Source organism: Myotis myotis, unplaced genomic scaffold (genome assembly GCF_014108235.1).
Source record: "Myotis myotis isolate mMyoMyo1 unplaced genomic scaffold, mMyoMyo1.p scaffold_m19_p_18, whole genome shotgun sequence".
NCBI classification, from domain to species: Eukaryota; Metazoa; Chordata; class Mammalia; order Chiroptera; family Vespertilionidae; genus Myotis; species Myotis myotis.
The window spans coordinates 32,948,987-32,967,846 of NW_023416322.1; the positions used below are offsets into that span (position 1 = coordinate 32,948,987).

The window sequence follows — 18,860 nt, forward strand, 5'->3', positions numbered from 1 at the left end:
GGTTGACAGCAGTTGTAACTAACTGTAAACCAGAATAGATACTGAATACTTCTGTACTCATAAAGCAGCAGGAAACCACAGACATGACGTCTCTCAAATGACAAAGATATACGTTAGAAAAATGACCCAGAGTGCTTTGGCCCTTCCTGGTTTGTGTTGGCAAAAATTTGAGCTGGAAAGTCATGGTATTTAAGAAGGAAATTTTTTTTTTAAAAGAAGGAAATTTTATTAAAAACAACAACAATAAATAAAGTGAATTACTTCAAAACCTCACAAAAGGGTATATTTAAAGAGAAGTTTGGGAACAAGGGGTTGGGAGTGGGTATGTTTTGTCAGGCCTGACTTCCCCTTTACTATGGGCACACTGTCATTTCATGTGGCCCCAAAGAAATAGTGGAGCCATTACTGTTGCTGATAATGACGACCAGATGTGCTGGGATGATTGCACATCACCAGTTCTCAGACTCAGGTCTTGTGTAATTGGGTGTGTCGATCTATGTCAGTCCACAGATGGTTATTAAGCTAGTTACAACTTCCCTAAATCTTTTCACTAGACTCGAGCAACATTCTGGATAGTTATTTTCTGCCAACTGAGAATAGGCACTATTACAAAATAACTTTTAAAAACTAGTTCCAAAGTTTATTCCCCCAACACACACACACACACACACACACACACACACACACACACACACAGCAGGGATGTTTAATTCAAATATTCACAGTGTCAAATTTGAAAATTTACCAAACTCATTAATATTCCTTTACTGCAGCGAATAGAAAATTAAGACTTGGTTATATTTTTTTATTATTGAAATGAATTCATTTCAACCTGTCATAAATAAAAAAATATAACCAAGTCTTAATTTTCTATGAACAAATTATATGCATTCTGGATAACCTATGTGCCTCAGGAGCAACTCTGCTATCAAAGCTCTCAGGATGAAGGAGAATGGGGAATCCCAGCTCTCATGATATGCAAGTGCCAAATTCTTCCTAGTGAGAGAGGTGCATGGCCTCGGTGTGGCTACAGGGCAGTGGCCTTCAAAGGAAGCTCTCGGCTGACCACAGGGCCCTGCCAAATGTCCAGCTGGCTTGCTGGAGGAGTCAAAATAGTCCACTTGGCATTCTGTTGATAAGGTGGCAAACCTTCAACTTGCAATAAGCTGTCCTACACTGTACACCTGAAAGCACGTTTGTGGAGACGGCTCCCTGGAATGAGGAGCACCACTTGTGAAATGCACTCTGGAAAGGCAAGCGCGCTTTCATACAGTAATAGATGTAAACAAGGCAGGGACTCATAAAAGTTAACAGCCTTAGAATTAGTAAGCTACACTGCAGTGCAATGTGGGAGCTTGATCATTTTTCTTTCCCCATGAACATTTGGCAGAGTTAAAATTTTACCCATCATGCATTTTCTTCCCTGAAATATATCAGTTACAGTTCCCACAGAAGCTAGCTACGCATTTCCTTGTGGGTGTATGTGTAAAACTACCATAACAAAACATTTTCTATTTCCTCATTTTGATCAAAAGGAAAGACGAAATGCTGAAGTGCACTTAAATGACAGTGCAATATCAACATGCCTATCAGTATACACAACTCATATTCTGTTCAAATTTAAAGTTATAATGATTAAGGAGAGAAATGCCAAGAGCTATGAAATGAAATTACATTATGCTGTGTGCTCTTGAGAGACCTTAAACTTTAAGGAACAGAAAATCACTCCAGGCCACTCAAGAAGAACTAAGGCTTAAAAACAGCTGAGGAAAGGCACGAAGAACTAGACATCAGAGCACAGAAAGTGCCTGTAGGGGAACATGACATTGGGGGCCCACTGCAGAACATATGGAAGGTGTGATGAGTTCAGCTGAGTCAGCCACAGGCATCAGGGACAACCGGTTACTACAGGCATAGAATCTTGTTAAGAAAAGCAAATGACCCATCTGGGGAAAGAATCCTCAACTTCTGCTTCATTGCTGACATGCTCTGACTGAGGCAGCTAATCAAACAGAAAGGAAGAGAATCCTTTATTATCATGGGGAACAGAATTCTGCTTCTGGGGCATTCTGGAGGAAGAACTGCGGTATAATGAAGCAAGAACTACTGCCCCAGAATCTGGGTTCTAATCCTGGCTTTGCCATATGCTCTTGTGTGGTCTAGAGGAATTCCATAAGCTATCTGAGACTTATTGTTCTCATCTGTAAAATAACATCACTGGCCCTCCTTCCTTAGCAGTGTTCATTTGTGGCTCAAATAAAATCATGTTTCAAAAAGGGATTATAAAAACTGTCCTACACTGTACACCTGAAAGAACGTTTGTTGCGATGGCTCCCTTGTCACTCCCTTGTCAGAAAGCACAACTTAACGTAAAATATTATTTTATGTAAAACTCCCAATCCTAAATTCTGTGAAACAAAAAAATCCTCATTATCTAGCCCAGAAATGATAAACTATTGATCACGTGATTCAAATTAGGTCCCATGTAACTATAGTATCAGATCAGCCCAAGTGGAGTTGGGAGATATATGTGTGTTAGGCTAGTGTAGTCACCTTAAAATTTTTTTTGGAATTTCCCCATTGCTCTCTTAGTGTCTCAACAATGCTCAGGAATTACAAGCAAGAGTGATAATCTCCTCCACCTCCCCTAGCCTTCTCTGGCACAGAAATCCGACATAGGCCACTTCACATGCCTGATTAGATAAGCTTTCCCAATGCTGAAAACCAACTGCTTCTAACATTTCAAACCTGATTTCCATGAAGACTCAGGGATGAAAGATTGAAACAAATAAGCCGATCGAGCAGATCCTCCTTATTAAAAGAGTTCTCCAGCTCTGATCTGAAACACTAAATATTTTTTTCTACGAATCAATTGCTTCTGACATGAAAAATGCAAGATGCTGCGAATTATGAGCAGACGAAAGTGTGTTAATTCACAGACAGTGCATCTCTAAACTTGAAATTGCTATAGTGCTTGCCTCTGGTTTGTAGATGACCCATAATCTTGTCCTGGCAATGGAGCAGTGTCTAAAGGGAATCATTAAAAGAAAACTGAAACAAGGAGGTCCAGAGACAAGTATTCCCAGCCCGTATCTTCCAAACGGGGAATTACCAGGAGGCTAATGAAGTTCAAACTTTGGGGCCTCCGCACTTGAGTGCCTATTTTGTGCCCAAGACCATGCAATTAAATGTTGTTTCCAACATTTACAAACAATTCTGCAAGTTAGGTATGACTACTATTATTTCCGTTACATAAACAAGGGAACTGAGACTTAGAGAAGTTAAGTGGCTTGCCCAATATCCTTAGCTAAGCATCAGAGCCAAGTCTAGCTGGTTCCAAAAAGGGTATCTAAAAGTCATTCTAAGGGATAATTAAAAATAAATAATCAACTTTTGCTGTTATTGATCTCTTTCATTATCCTCAATATCCCTGGACATTCTCTCCTTCACTATTCTACTAGCAGCTGACACAACTAAACCTGAAAGAGGAAGCCTGGTATGTCTGCAAGGACCCACATGAGCACTCCTCTGTAGGACTATATTTTAAAAACAGAAGGGATTATCTGTTGGTATCAAACATACTTCTCTCATGTATTAGTACAGACAACCATCCGTTTTCGGTAACAAAGGAGATAATAATAAGGCAAAAGTTCCCAGAAAAGAAAAACCAAGGTTGCCCGCGTGCTTTTTCTATAATGATATGTGTAGAAATGCCGCACGCAGTTAATTCCAAAGTTCCCAGGCCAAGATGGGTTAGTCCTGGGTAGTTTTAGTAATTGGCTATGTCCATTGTTCATACGCTGAGGCATTCCAATCATTTTACATGGTCTCTGACGTCCTCTTCAGAACGGTACAATAAGCATACAAGTGCACAGTCAGGAAAAAGCGATCTGTAACTGAAAAAGCCGGCACAAATATGACTCTGGATTGCCATCTTCAGTCTTTCAAAATGTTTTTTATTGAAAAGAAAAAAAGTGACACACTCATTCCTGTTCTTAATCCACTAAAGAATTTCTTTTAGGATCAAGAAGTTTACAGGGAAAGAAACACTAAATCACTTCCCTTGGATTATGACAAACATGAATCCATTCTTCCCCTTTCAAAAAAGATTTCGAAAAAAACTGCAACTCTTCAAAATGGAATTTTAAAAGTTAAATCATTTCCATGTTATGCAATTGTTCACTCAGAGGAAAGAAATTAAGAAGAGTAAAACTTGAGTCAGTTGAGTACACAAAATATTAGTACATCTAAAGGTACATTATTATCTGTGGGACTGCAGACAATGGCACTGTGGAGAGTGGGTGAGCGTGTGATCTTTGGGGTCAGGGAAGAGGGGCTCTGGTTGCTGCTCTGTATCACCCACAGGCTGGGTGAGCTGAGTGACCATCCCTTAACCCAGCCGTGGGCAAACTACGGCCCGCGGGCCAGATCCGGCCTGTTTGAAATGAATAAAACTAAAATAAAAAAAAGACCGTACCCTTTTATGTAATGATGTTTACTTTGAATTTATATTAGTTCACACAAACACTCCATCCATGCTTTTGTTCCGGCCCTCCGGTCCAGTTTAAGAACCCATTGTGGCCCTCGAGTCAAAAAATTTGCCCACCCCTGCCTTAACCTCTCACTAAATAGGAATCAAAATACCCACTGTGAGGACCAAGGGAAACAGGCAAAGTACTTTCCCCCCCAGCATCTGTCACATAACAAACCCTCAGTATACGGAAGCTACTGTTACTTCTGATAAGCCCTATGAGGAGAGAGATGTTCATTTGTGTTATTCACTTTATTAATAAGGAGACATGCCCCGGTCAACTTTCATGCAAATACTCCCAGTTCCTCCAAAGTGACATACACATTTATCTCTATCAATTACACTCAAATACTGCTTTCCTTAGTGTATACCTCCTCTTTTACTGTAAGTGGCTTCAGCTGCTTTTTTGAAAAGATTTAAATTATTGGAAAATATTTGAAGTGTACATGAGTTAATATATGCACCACTTACATTTTCTGTAAACAGTGTGCTTACGCATAATTATAAATATCTCAGACTATAAAAGAAAACTTTTCATAGTACTCCCACAAGTGAAAAACAAAGTCTTGGAAATAATTATATAGGGAGCAGAAGGGAGTGGTAGGAAGAGGAAAGTTTACTAAATCATCAAAATAAAATCTGGAGTTTTGTCTAAAAACAAAACAAAAAACCTGACAACCATTTGCTCAAGGCTGCCAAAACTTGAGACTAAGCAAACTGTAGAGGAAACAAATGTTAAAATATGAAACCCTTTTCTGAGAAAGTAACTCCACCAGCCCCAGCTAATCCAATTCTGAGTCACTAATGGCACCAGCCCTGCTGGGTTGTCTTAACCACCACAAAGATGTCCAAAGGGACAGGCAGGGGCTCAGGCAAATTTTTTCTCTGCTGTCACTGACATGTTCGAAGTGGCCACACTTCTCCCCTCCCCCACCCTTCCCACTTCTTCAGTGTTCCATTTTCAGATCTCAAAACACAGGGGTGGACATATTGAGTAGTGGGTATAGAGAAAAGACTAGAAAACCAAAGCTTGGATTCTGGCCCCAACCTTGACCTTGCTCTAGGCCCTCTGGCCAGTCACTTCACATCTTTGGACTTTGTATATGACACACAATATCCCATATCATAGGAAATCGGAGAGCAAAAGTGTTGGACCTGATATTGTCCTCAAAGCTCTACCTCAGAAAAATCACAGTTTCTGTACTAAACACAACATCCAACCACAAATGTCTGGTTAAATCATTAATTTAATACCTATCAATGCAATTTTTATAACAGACAGAAGTTTTTTATATTGGAACTATATCCCATTAAGGGAACAGACTCAAATACAATACCCCTAAATATTTATAGGGTCACCAGAAACCAGTGAACAATCTACATGCTCCAAAGCTCGAGTTCCTATTTCTCGCCCCACTTTTGACACAGAAAAGTGAAAGCCACGAAAAGCCAGTCCATACGTACTACGACATGAAATACCACCGTCACCACCCATGACTACTTACTGGTCTCTTACGATGTGGCAGTTACTGTCTGTACTGGGAATTTAACACTACGAGCTTATTTAATCCTCACAACAACACTAATAATTACGTGCTGCTATTATCTTCATTTTATAAATAATGAAACTGAGGCATGGAGTGCTTAAGAAACTTGCCCAAGGACACAGGGCTCGTACATTTAGAACCAGACCTGGAAGTATCCCCACCCTCTTTCCGCATTAGCTGACAACTCCCTTGAAAAGAGGAGCCTTCAGAAACACAGACAGGGATGTCCCCAAGCAGAGCCCTCAGGAGCTGGGCCATTGCTCCTGAGAGCAGCCCTCGGAACGGGAACGGCCCATAGCTGTGGCCCATTTGAGCTTAAAGATTCATCTTTAATGGGAACTCCCCTCTTCTCGACCCAAGTTCAATTTGCCTGTCCTGGTGACAGAAATCAACTGAGAGAAGGCAAAGTCCATCAGTCAACGAATTCCCCCCTCCCCCCCATTTCTTATTTATTCAGAAGATACAAAGGATTCCTAACAGCTAGCCTCTATACTCAAAACACTGAGTCTTAGGCACTGATTTTTACTTATACATATCAACACATGCATCTCCATTGTACAGGAATGAGTAAGGGTTATAGACACAGATAGACTTGCTCCAAATCCCAACTCTGCCATTTAGTAATTGCATTTTCCTGAGCATGTTGTAGGCCTCAGTTACCCCAATTTACCTCCTCCCCATCTTGTTGGGTTGCTGTGGTGTGAGACTGTATAAATGCACACAGAGCATCAGGGTCGGCTGCAGGCCCCGGCGCCAGACAGACCTCTGAAGCCTGACTCCATCCCTCATCAACCACAAGATTCACCCCAAAACCCAGAGCTATGACCCTAAGCTCCAATTCCCTTATCTGTAATATAGGTAAATAAGTACTGTCCACCCCAAAGGAGAGGTAGCCATGTGACTTAAATGAAGAAAGGCGTGTAACCACCTAGCAGAATGGCAAACATGTAAGAATTTGACCCCTCCCCCCCAAAATTTTTTAAGCTGAGGTTTAAAAGTCTAACCACAAGTTTAAGTCTCAGCTCTGTCGCTTATTAGCTAGGGCTAAACAATGGTGTACAAGCCAACTAACCCCTCTGAGGCTCAGTTTCCACCGAGGGTTTGTGAGGATTGAAGGAGGCAACTGTGTGAGAATGCTCTGTAAGCTCTGCATTGCTACGGAAATGTTGGGTTTTTTTTACTTTACAAAAATAAGTTTCATGGTCACTGTATTGACTGGTCCTTCCAAATGCTGTCTTCATCTTTAAAATGGAAAAACTGAGACAGAGAAATTTTAAGCCATAGAGGGAAGGCTGGATGGAGGGAAGGACTGGGCCAAAATAAATCCAGACCATGACAAAGCAGAAAACGAATAAGCCTTCGAGAAGAGAGATGAGAGAATAACACCCATCAACCCGTTTTTAATCAACTGCTTCACTTGCTGGGTAAGCCTCTCACTGCACAGTCTAGGCATAAAAATTCTCCAGTTTCCTCCCAGAAACACTATGAGACTTCAGGGTAAGAAAAACCTTCCCTATCAAATCTCAATGATCATCACCCATAAATTAATTGTGTGGCTCGGGCACAGAAACAACCGGACACAAGCTGGAATCTCACTCTAACTGGTACTCTCTTAAACTACCCCTTTAAAAATCTTTTCAATCTTTCAAGAGAAGTTTCCTTCCCTGGTTGGTCAGAAATATACATTTCCTTGTTCTCCAGGTCTCCTCACGCTAAATATGGTAAAAGCTGGCAAACAACCAGCCCAGTAAATTCCAATAATACTTAAGAAAGCATTCATATTGCCTGAAATTATTCGGAATCAAACACTTAAGACCTGCAGGGCCTCTGAATAGAGCAGTTCAGCCGGAGCTCTTAATGTCCAAAGCAGCAGGGTGTCTTAAGAACACACAACCGTGAAAAAAACAAGCAATCTACTCTTTTTTATTGCAACATTCTTCAGCAACAACATTGATCTCCTACCCACTGTGCACACAGCTCTGCACCAGGGCAGTGGGAGGCTGGAAAGAGAAATGGAAAAAACAGGTGGTGTCCACGGGGTGCCAAAACAACAGGTTGACTCAGTCAGTTCTGCCCCACAACTAATCAATTTGGTGAGGGAGAGGGGAGGGAATCTTAGTCACCCGGTTGTCTGACCACACTGACTGGCTAGACCACTGTACAGTGATCAATGAGGTCAAAGGTCAGATTTAGTAGTACATTAGTCCTGACTTTCAGGGATGTCACTTCCACAATCTTGCATATCTAGGAAGAGAAGACAGAGCAGCTTGCCCTCCACCCACCCCAAATCACATATTTGGCTCCAAAATATATTGCTTCCCTCCAGTATCCCTTTATTATTAAAGTAAATATACATTTTCTAGGCATATCCAACTGACAGTTTAGTGATTTATGATATAGTCAAATCAGAATTTTAAAGTAGCTAAAGAAAATTCCAGTTAATACACAGAAAACTGACCAAGTTCAATAGAAATCAAAGGATAAAAAAATGTAACCTAGCAAATAAACAATTTTTATATCAATATGGGTAGCAATTTTATACTATGTAGTTTAACCTGCCCATACCTGTTGTACCATATTTAAGATAGACAAAGGGCTAAGATACTTACTATTTAAAGAGATTTTTCAAATCAGTAACCCAAAATAAACACCTTAATGGGTAAAAGAAACAATTTGCCAAAATAAGTAAATAAAAGAAAAGGCAACACAAATGGCCAATGACCATATGAAAAAGCATTCACCATCACTAGTCAGGGAGGCAAATTAGGATGAAGTAGAATTTAGCACTTATCCAATTAGTAAAGAGTTTTCAAAATAAAACTAGGTGGACAATGGCTGGGAACACTGACGTTCTGCTGATGGAAATATAACTTGATCAAACTATATGGAAGGGAATTTGGCAGTGTGTATCAAAAGCCACAGAACAGCCCATACTCTGATACAATAATTTGACTGCTGGGAATTTATGTTAATGAAATAGATATCCCTCCAGAAAGCTATATACAAAAATTTTCATCATAGCATTATTTATAATTATAAAACTTGGAAACTATAAAGAGAATTCAATTTAAATAAAATATAGTAGATTCTTAAGGCAGAACAGTAAGCAGCTTTTAAAACTACATTCTTAAAGAACACACACATATATATATATGGAGAAATGTTCACAATATTTAAATGGTGCAGAAGCAGATGATAAAACGATATGTATATTAAAATCCCAATGACAATAATAGACAGAAAAAAACGCTGAAATGTTTTAACATATTAACTCTGGGTTTTGGTTTGGAGATGGACATTTTAATTTTCTCTTATGTTTTCCTGATTTTTAAAAAAATCCTTTATCCTGGTTTTTAATGTCTCTTTGGCATATTAATGTCTCTTCTGGAAATCTAACTTAATGAAAAATATCCTAAAGAGCAAAATTTCTTTCTATATAAAAATGATCAGTGCCATTTATACAGGGGGGGCGGGGGAGATGGAACCAACCAAATATGCAAGCAAACCAAAGGAGAATGGTCATAATATAGTAAACTTACTAATTAGAATATTATTATTTAACCATTAAAATTCAATTTATGGAAAATATTTATAACCACCGAAGTAAGGCAGAACAGAAAATTATATATATCTTATGAATCAACAACTTTTTAAAACTAAAGATATGAAAAAAAGACAGAAAGATGTACATCAAAATAATAACACTAAAATACTACCATCACCACCACCTCTGCAAATCTTGTGCAGGTGCCAGAGAAAATCAACAAAATACAGATAAGTTTATTATGTGTAAACTTAAGAAATAATGCTGTTGTTATGTAAACCTGCCTTAAAATGTTACAATATTTGTTTGTAGTTAAAACCATTTTCCTTAAATCTCTTATTGCTACTTCCTTTAAAAAGTAACATAATGCCAAAGACTTGCACGATTCACAGGATATGATTTTTTTTCTCTAATAATCCTCATAAAGATTAGAAAGTGCTTTAAATGTTATAATCAATGTCCTTAATGTTTCCAATTAAAGATGATCTAGCAAATAAAGGTATATTCACGGCAAAGAAAAACATAATAAAAAGTAATCATCAAAATTACAGATGTCCTCAAACTTCAGTGAATCCCCACACTTTCTGGACAAACAAACGCATGTGAAAACAAAGAATTAAGCAAACGTTTCTTTGCAGCTTACTACATTTCCCATTTTGAGAAGTTAACACATTTGCACTACCTAGTTTTCTAACTATTGATGTTCAAAAACTCAACAGAATATATTAGCAAATAAACAGTATTTAATTATTCTTATTTGAATCCTGGGTAAGCATGCCAACATAGCAACCTCTCCCTGTTACGTGCTAGTTAAAATAGGCTATGTCATCTTTGAAGCGTAAAAGCCTTCCAGAATCTCCTCACAAAAGAGGGATGAGAGTAAAAAGAGATGAAAAAGAAGCAAACAACAATTTAAAGTACACCTGCCTCTGAACAACGTAGTGTACTTCAGACTGTAACCACAGCTTCTCATACGACACTTCAGCAAGCACAGCTGGATTTTAAAGGGATGCCATTTGTTAAAAGACAACGTATTATTAGGAAGACAATATCGGACTCCAATCAAAATATTATCATCATGTGTTCCTTACACACACACTGGTTCTTCATATGCATAAATATATATGAGGGTGGGACAGCTACTCTTAACCCCGAAACAGGTTCTGCAACACCCTCTGACCCAACCTGTCTGAGACAATGGGTCTGTCTTGGCATGATGTTTAGCTGATGTAGTCAAAGCACCAGAGCCACTGCCCAGCTGCCAATATCCTGCAAAAGGAACTGAGGTGAAGACCAGAAACTGCCCGAGGGCAGGCCTCTGGGGACGGTGCTTTGTCCACTGGGAAGAGACACCCGCCCCTCGCTGCCTGGCCAGAAGACCCAGGGCACCAGCACTGGGCCAAGGCAACCGGCCTGCAGTCCCGCAGTGGCAAGGGACAGTAAAAGGACACCCCCACCCAAGAGTTTGCTCAATCCAATCTGGGAAGGCCCAAGCTTTGAGGAGCTGGTAGAACAGGGTTTTGCCAAGACAAGCACAAGAGGGTGAGGGAGATGTGAGTGTGATTAGTCAATGCCACCCACCTTCGGCAGCAGCTCTGGGTGTGCCCCTGCCACGCCTCAGTCATTGCCTGGCTGTGACGAGAAGTTCCTTCAGTGACTGTCACTGGGAACCAGATCTTCCAAAGGAGATATTTCCACCTTAACTTGCCCTACATCGGCCTTGGCATCCAGGCTGAGAACACAGCCTTCTCTCTTGCCACAAACCCACTAATAGACATAATAGACACCATGACATGTGCCAAATTTATATTTACACCCTCACCAGACAAAGGGGTCTCTGTCTTTCCCCAAGCCAAGTTTTTGTATTTTTAAATTACAGTCGAGAGAGATAGAGAGAGAGAGAGAACAGCGCACAAGCCCAGCAGGGGTGAGCTGGGGGTCGTTGTTCTGTGGTGGATGGCAGTCTCCTCTCCCAGCCCCTGCAGCCCTCAGTCACCCTGACTGCAGGAAACTGCTCTTAGAGAGTGCAGAGAAGTGACTGACTAAATGCTAAATGACCGGACGTCATATTCCTAATTGTGTGCTCATTTGTCTCCACGATGATGTCAGCTCCTTGGGAGCAGGACCCTACCTTCTCCTTGGTCAGTGATTCCCACACATCTAGAAGAACAGAATACCCTGTATTCCCTACCACATGACGCTACGGGAAATACACAAATTACGGGTGAAAACACACCACAATCCTCCCCCTCATACCATTCAGAGAGCTGCCAAGATGATCAATCTTAGAGCCATTAGGTAGGGCTCCTAGCAGAATACTACATGGACACATGTATCTACATACATAAATCAGATAATAATTTCTCCACCTTTCTCACTCCAACCTATGGCTTTTATCAGCCCCTTTCTTGGCTTTGCTCTTCTTTTTAAGGTCTCCATCTATTTTCTGCCACACAGCTGCTGTTCCCCTCAAAAAGGAGAGGGAGAGACTGACATACCTGGATGTGGGGTTGGGAGGACGAGAAGAGATTAACCAAAGAAATTATACTTATATGCATAGCCCATGGACAGGAGCAATAGGGTAGTGAAGACCTCGGCGGGTGAGTAGGGGCTGGGAGGAGGGGGTTGGGGGGAGAAATGGGACATATCTGTAATACCATCAATAAAAAATATATTTAAAAATAAAAAAAACACTTATGTTCACACAAAACCCTGTATATGAACGTCTATGGCAGTTTTATTCATAATAGCCCAACACTGGAAACAACTCCTATTGTTCTTCAACAGGAGTGGGGGGGAAAGGAGAGAAAGAGAAAAAGAGCAGATCTACTGCCAACCTCCTACCACCACCACCAAGCCCCAGTTTGTGACCTCATCCAGAGGTCATGAGCATGGCCCTTCAGATCTGAAGCCACTTCCTTCTTCTGATCATCAGTGTCTCCGTCAGAGGAGCACTCCTGGGCCCCTCCTTGCAGACTGCTCTGTGCTGCTCAAGAGGTCCTTGATTCCTCCTTCACTCTCCTTTTTTTTTTTTAAATTCCATTTGCTGCTGCAGCCCAGATACCCCAAAGCAGGGCTGCCTGAACGAGTGACCTTTGCATCTTTCTGCACTAACACATCTGAAGGAAACCCCTGGCAGGAGACATGTGTTCATGGGTTAGCAAAGCACACAGCCTCACAGGCAGCAGCACCCACAAGGACTGAGGACAGGGTTCCTCAGTGGACACCAGAACGACTGCAAAACACCTATGTATTCGGGCACTGTGGCTAAGATCCGGATGGAGGGATAAGGAGGCTTCCACCAGTCACACATCACATACACACAGCAGTCCTACAACTTGGGAGAGTTTTTATATTTCTAAACTACAGCTGAGAATGAGAACAGATTTTTTTTTTTTTTGCCAAAACAACTTCACTAACCTTGAGGAGATAACCCGGGCAGCTCCCTTCTGTCTAGTGACCTAGGCATTCGGCAAGAAGCAGACACTTTCAAGGGGGGAAATAACCACAGGGCCCAGTCAGAGCGGCCCACCTCTCCAGCACCACCAGAGAATAAACACACAAAAACTAAGCCAGAACCCCTGGGCTTCCTCCGTCTCACTCTTCAGTGATTCCAAAACTTCCCTAATATCAACTTACCTGGCTGTTTCTGAAGCATGCATGTTCTCAGACACTATCCCAGACCCACTGAGTCACAATGCCCAGGGGAGCACCCCAGGGGGGATCATCTCTGTGCTCCTTACTGGGTTTAGCTCCTTTTACAGAGGGGTGGGTGTCAGGTCAGGAAAGGGCACCCCTTTTGGATACTGTCAGCCACGCGAGGCTCATGACTTTATGGGGCAAATTCCTGAGAAGATGCAAGTCAGAGTAAGATAGATTCCATGAGAAGATGGCGGCAAGTCATACTAAGAGAGATGACAGATGAATATATAAAGATCTTTTTAAGAATGTGAGTTGCCAAAAGATGGCCTAACCTGCCTCTGGGGGCAGGGAGCTGTCTATCACAAGAGGTGTAGGAGCCGAGAGAAGGTAGGCTTCCTCTTGACCAGGATGTTGTAAGAGGATCGCATCCAGCAGGGGATGGACAGAAGGACTGGGTGGAATTTAAAGTCCCTGCCAACACATACGTCAACGAGGAGGAAAATTTCAGCTACCCATTAATTAGTGAAAAGAGATAGCATAAAAGTCTGTAGGTGGGGTCAGCTTTCCACAGATCTTTTCTCTTCAAAGGAGAAAGGAACATGAAGACACACCCCTGACTCACCATCAGCCTCTCCTCCAGGATGTCCCTGAGGTGGAAAGGACAGAGCTGGAGTCATAGTTGCTGTGACCAAAACCTGCTGCTCACTGACTCTGCATGTTGGCCACACGCCAGACAGGTTCTATGCACCAGCATGTGTCACAGGCCCTGCCCTCAAGGAGCGAATCTGGTGGCAGAGAGAGCTCACACACTTTATGGTTCTCTCTCTCTCTCTCTCTCAAAAAATAAATGTTTATTATTATCTCACCTTTAGCATTTTGGTCAGTGGCAGTGGTTTTCCAGGAACTCTCTTGGTGGGGGAAAAATAAACAAACTTTTCTAAACATACATATTCTCAGTCGAGTATGACTTTGCAATATCTAAATCACAATGAAAATAAAAACACCTCAAAAAGTCACCTAAACATAAACTTAGTTAACTCTAATTTTTAAGAATTTAAAAATACTATTCCAATGGTCCCTAAAATGATCAAATGACAATAAGGTATGGCAATTTTGAACAAAATAATAGAAATTGCTGACCCAGTAAAATAGTAATACAGGAAGCGACTCAAGTGAGAGGCAGGGGGTGGATGCCAATGCCTGTGAGGCTAAATTCCAAGTCAAAGTGACCTTTATGAATTGCAGAAGTGATCAAAAACAGAGAGAGAGAAGAAAACAGAGAGAGAGAGAGAGAGAGAGAGAGAGAGAGAGAGAGAGAGAAACTCAAAATAGCAAGTTTAAGTAAAATATCTGGGAAAGGGAAACATTTGGTTTCCCCCCAAATGTAAGGTAAGCAATAACTCTTGCAAATACTGTTTTCTTAAAATTTGGAGTACCATAGTAGTGCAAAATAAGAAAATAATTAAAAGTAGTTGTTCAATTGAACAAATACTTATTGGCAGCCTATAAGAGGTCAAGCCACTGTCTAGATACAGGGTAGGGGTGGGAGAATCAGACTAAACACATAAGTGAAAAGACAATGTGTCGTCGTCGCCCCCCCCCCGCCCCGCCCCCCCCCCCCCCCCCCCCCGCCCAGGAAGAACACAGTAACAATAAGCACTTGAGGATGTGCTAAGTGTTTTTCTGTACAGGAGCTCACTGGTACAAGAGATACAAGTGGTATGGAAAGTAAATGAGGTACTGGACTCAGAACCAGAAGAGAGAGATTCTAGTCTCAACTCTACCATTGGCTCAGTGTCTATGGACAAATGGACCAAAATAGCACCCCTCCCACAAGACTACAAGACTCATTGGTAACAGACCTGGAGGAAAATTCAGCGTTCTGGCTCCTAGTCTAGTGATCTTTCCAAAATATTATACATATATTTTATGTATAAAATGCATACATAAAGAGAGAAAAGGAGAAGAAACCTTTTGACTTTAAGTCATTTGCCGAAAAAGGGAAGAAGAGAGAGGAGACGGAGATTCGGGAAAGAGTAGGAGGGAAATGAAAGGTTTAAGTTGTGACATCAAGATAGAAATATAAAGAAACTAGAGGCCCAATGCAACACGATATCTGTGCAAGGGGCTCGGCCCTCACAGACCCAGCTTCCTCCTGGCCTCGAGGCCTTGTGGCCCCACCCACTGGTCATACTGGAAGATCACCCAGAAGGTTGTTCCCCATCAGGTCTAATTAGCATATTAGCTCTTTATTATATAGGATTACACTTTGATTGGTTGAACAGATAACTGGATGACCGGATGACCAGACACTTAGCATATTAGGCTTTTATTATATAGGATAAGGAGTGTCAACACATTATATAGGCAATGTAAAATCTCTTATATTCACATCCAAATCATGGCTTAGAATTTTTTAAAATATATTTTTATTTAGTTCAGAAAGGAAGGAAGAGGGAGAAAGAGAAGCATCAATGATAAGAGAGAACCACCGATTGGCTGCCTCCCGCACACCACCCAATGGGGATCGAGCCCACAACCTGGGCATGTGCCCTTGACCCTTCAGTCTACAGTCCAATGCTCTATTCACTGAGCCAAACTGGCCAGGGTTAGAATTTTTTACTCTAAAACCATTAAGGGCAAATGAAGAGAAGGTCCAAAATGATATAAATGAATGAAGCGTGATGAAAAAGAGATAACAGAGAGGAAAAAGGGAGTGGGGAGCGTATAATAATATCTTTCAAATATATAAAACCCTTCTAAAGAGACAATGGGGACCCACTGTGTCCCCAAGAAGTGGCATTATACTCTATAGCTTGTATGTCGAACAAAGGGTTAAACACTGGAATGGCTGACTAAGATTAGGTTCATTCTAGAAGTTATTAAAATTAAAAAGGAATGATCCTATACACATACTGAATGCAGAGTAATGAACTATCAGTGGGTTCCAACTAAGTTACTGTATTAGAATCACCTGTACGCCTTGAAAAATACAGATTCTCAGACCTACTGTATCAGAATCTCTGGGCGCTGAGTCCCACTATCACCCCAGCTGGTTTAGATGCAGCAGGGACACGCAGCTTTGTCCTATCACAGTGGACAGGATAAGGAGGAGGACCACGAGGAATGGCACCAGAGAGTGGGAACTAGATCAATGCAAATTTTGTGGGCGAAATAAAATTTCTGTGGGTATGATATTTTTAAAGTGTACTGCAAGGCTGCTCTGAAGCATACAAACATATGCCACTGAATTTAAACATGTCTAAAGGCCCCAAGGTCAGCCACTACCATTCAGGTGAACCAGAAGTTGCCCCTCCATGCTGCAGGAAGACTACAGGGGCGGCAACAGAGTGGGAATGCTGCAGAAGAGGTGGGTCAATATTTCTAAAAATCAAAACATTGGGAAACAAAAAAGAGCGGCTAAAAGCAATCATTCTTCCTTCCCTGTCCCCCCCCTCCCCCCACCGCCGCACCCGCCCCAAAGGAATAATAATATAGAAAGAACAGGAAGAAAGCAAAAGGACAACAGTTTCATCTCCATCTGAAAAAGAAAACAAACACAATTTTGCTCTTTGTGATATTTTTTAAAAGCAAGAGATGCATGCAGCTGAGAAATTATCTAGCAGATAGCAAAACCAGGGAGTCCCTTCACATGGCAGAGCAAAAGAAAACAAGGAGCAAGGGGTGGTCTTGCTTGGCTGTTTAGACAATCAGACAGATGGGTGACAGCTCCTTGCCTTAGGAACTCCCTGATGTTTAAATTAACAACTGGCCACAAGCCAACTATACGAACACTCAAAAGTCTGGAAGGGTGTGTTACAATTGGTACCTTGGCAAAACACAATGATAACAGAAGATGAAGAAGAGTCATTAGAAAGCGTCACTGCCAGACTCTGAAAAGATTTAAGGTTTTTACCAAGAAACAGGTTTTTTAATCTCTTCTATTGTAGTTTAGCATCTGTACAACACTTGCCTAAAAACCAAACTATCTAAATCTTGTCCTTCGAGCTAACTGACGAACACTCAACTTGTCCACCTAAAACAGTGGTTCTCAACCTTCCTCATGCCGCGACCCTTTAATACAGTTCCTCATGTTGTGGTGACCCCCAACCACAAAATTATTTTCGTTGCTACTTCATAACTGTAATTTTGCTACTGTTATGAATCGTCATGTAAATTTCGGATATGCAGGATGTATTTTCATTGTTACAAATTGAACATAATTAAAGCATAGTGATTAATCACAAAAACAATATGTAATTATATATGTGTTTTCCGATGATCTTAGGCGACCCCTGTGAAAGGATCGTTCGACCCCCAAAGGGTTGTAGCCCACAGGTTGAGAACCGCTGGCCTAAAAGCTACCTAAGAACAGCAATACCTCATCAATGCAGAAGTAAAAGAGAGGACATCTGTCCAGCCAGAGTGGCTCAGTTGGTTGAGGGTGCACCAAAAGGTTGCCGGTTCTATTTCCAGTCAGGGCACATACCTGAGTTGTAGGTTAGATCCCTAGTCCAGGCATGTACGGAAAGGCACCTCATCGATGTTTCTCTCTCACACTGAGAGCTCTCTTGCCTCCCTCCCTTCTCTCTCTCTCTCTCTCTCTCTCTCTCCCTCAGGTAAGGATTAAAAAAAAAAGAGGACATCTTTCTATGTACTGAGGTCCTAGAATGAGAGGAGCTTGTGTGTCAGGATAGTTCTATTTTGGATGTATCATTTCACACTTAATTTTGCAAATCGCTCTGCAATCATCTTTATTACTCCCTCCAAGTCTCTAAAGTAGGTTACTTCTTTAGTTCTATTTCGTAGGTGAGGAGACGACTAGTCATGAAGGTGAAGTTATTTACTTAAAACAAGTTCATGGCCGACCAAAGATTGTGACCCTCAGACTAGCCCACTGTTTCTATTCCTCTCTAGCCTAAATCTACACTTATACTAAAACTCTCACTTCAAGAAAAAGGAAGGGCAAAAACACCATGGTATGCGTTTGGTTAAATAATCCCCAAACAACAGGTTTGCTTTATCATCTCACAGACTCCTCGTCCACTTCTGACATTGAGAGGGGTCTGGAATTTGAACTTTCCAAAAAGGATCTGGTTGGTGCTGAACAAGCCAGCACTGTGATAACCTTGTTCTCTTTAAACATCTGTGATTGGCATGTCGAGTGCCTGTTAACAATGAACAAAGAGCAAATTTTTCTCAACCTCATCATCTTCTTAACCTTTTCTTTGCAAAGGTCCATAATAGCTCAGGTACCCGTTTTTTGGTTTGTTTGTGTGTGTTTTTTTGGTCAAGGTAGGAGATTCCTTCAGACTAGGCTACTTTCAGTTCAACACACATACACAAGCCACCTTCCTGCTGGAAGGAAGCAAGAGTTCAGAAAAAATAAAACACAGCCCTGCCCTGAAAGGGCGTCACGAATACCTTCTGACTGCCATGGGTTAACTATACATTCTCCTTAATGAATCCTTTCGGCTGGGTAACTTCCTTCCCATGTTACTGGTGAGTTCATACACCAACAGAGCTGGATTTGAACCCGGGATTACAGAGCTGGCTGGGCTCCAAAGCCCAAGCTCTTTCCACCAGCGGTTCTCAA

General features: G+C 41.4%; 1 protein-coding gene across 8 annotated transcripts in view; it reads right to left on the reverse strand.

Moving 5' to 3' along the window:
• NOTCH2 (notch receptor 2) overlaps positions 1–18,860 on the reverse strand; it is a 130,874-nt gene that overhangs the window by 110,495 nt on the left and 1,519 nt on the right. Inside the window, exon 1 of one of the 8 annotated variants that reach the window (XM_036344186.1) lies at positions 10,550–12,134. The exons of the other annotated variants lie outside the window; for them this stretch is intronic. Within the exon in view, the coding sequence (XP_036200079.1) occupies positions 10,550–10,595 (46 nt within the window). The 5' untranslated portion in view covers positions 10,596–12,134. Of the gene's footprint in view, positions 1–10,549; positions 12,135–18,860 lie in introns of those variants that run through there. 8 annotated transcript variants of the gene reach the window in all.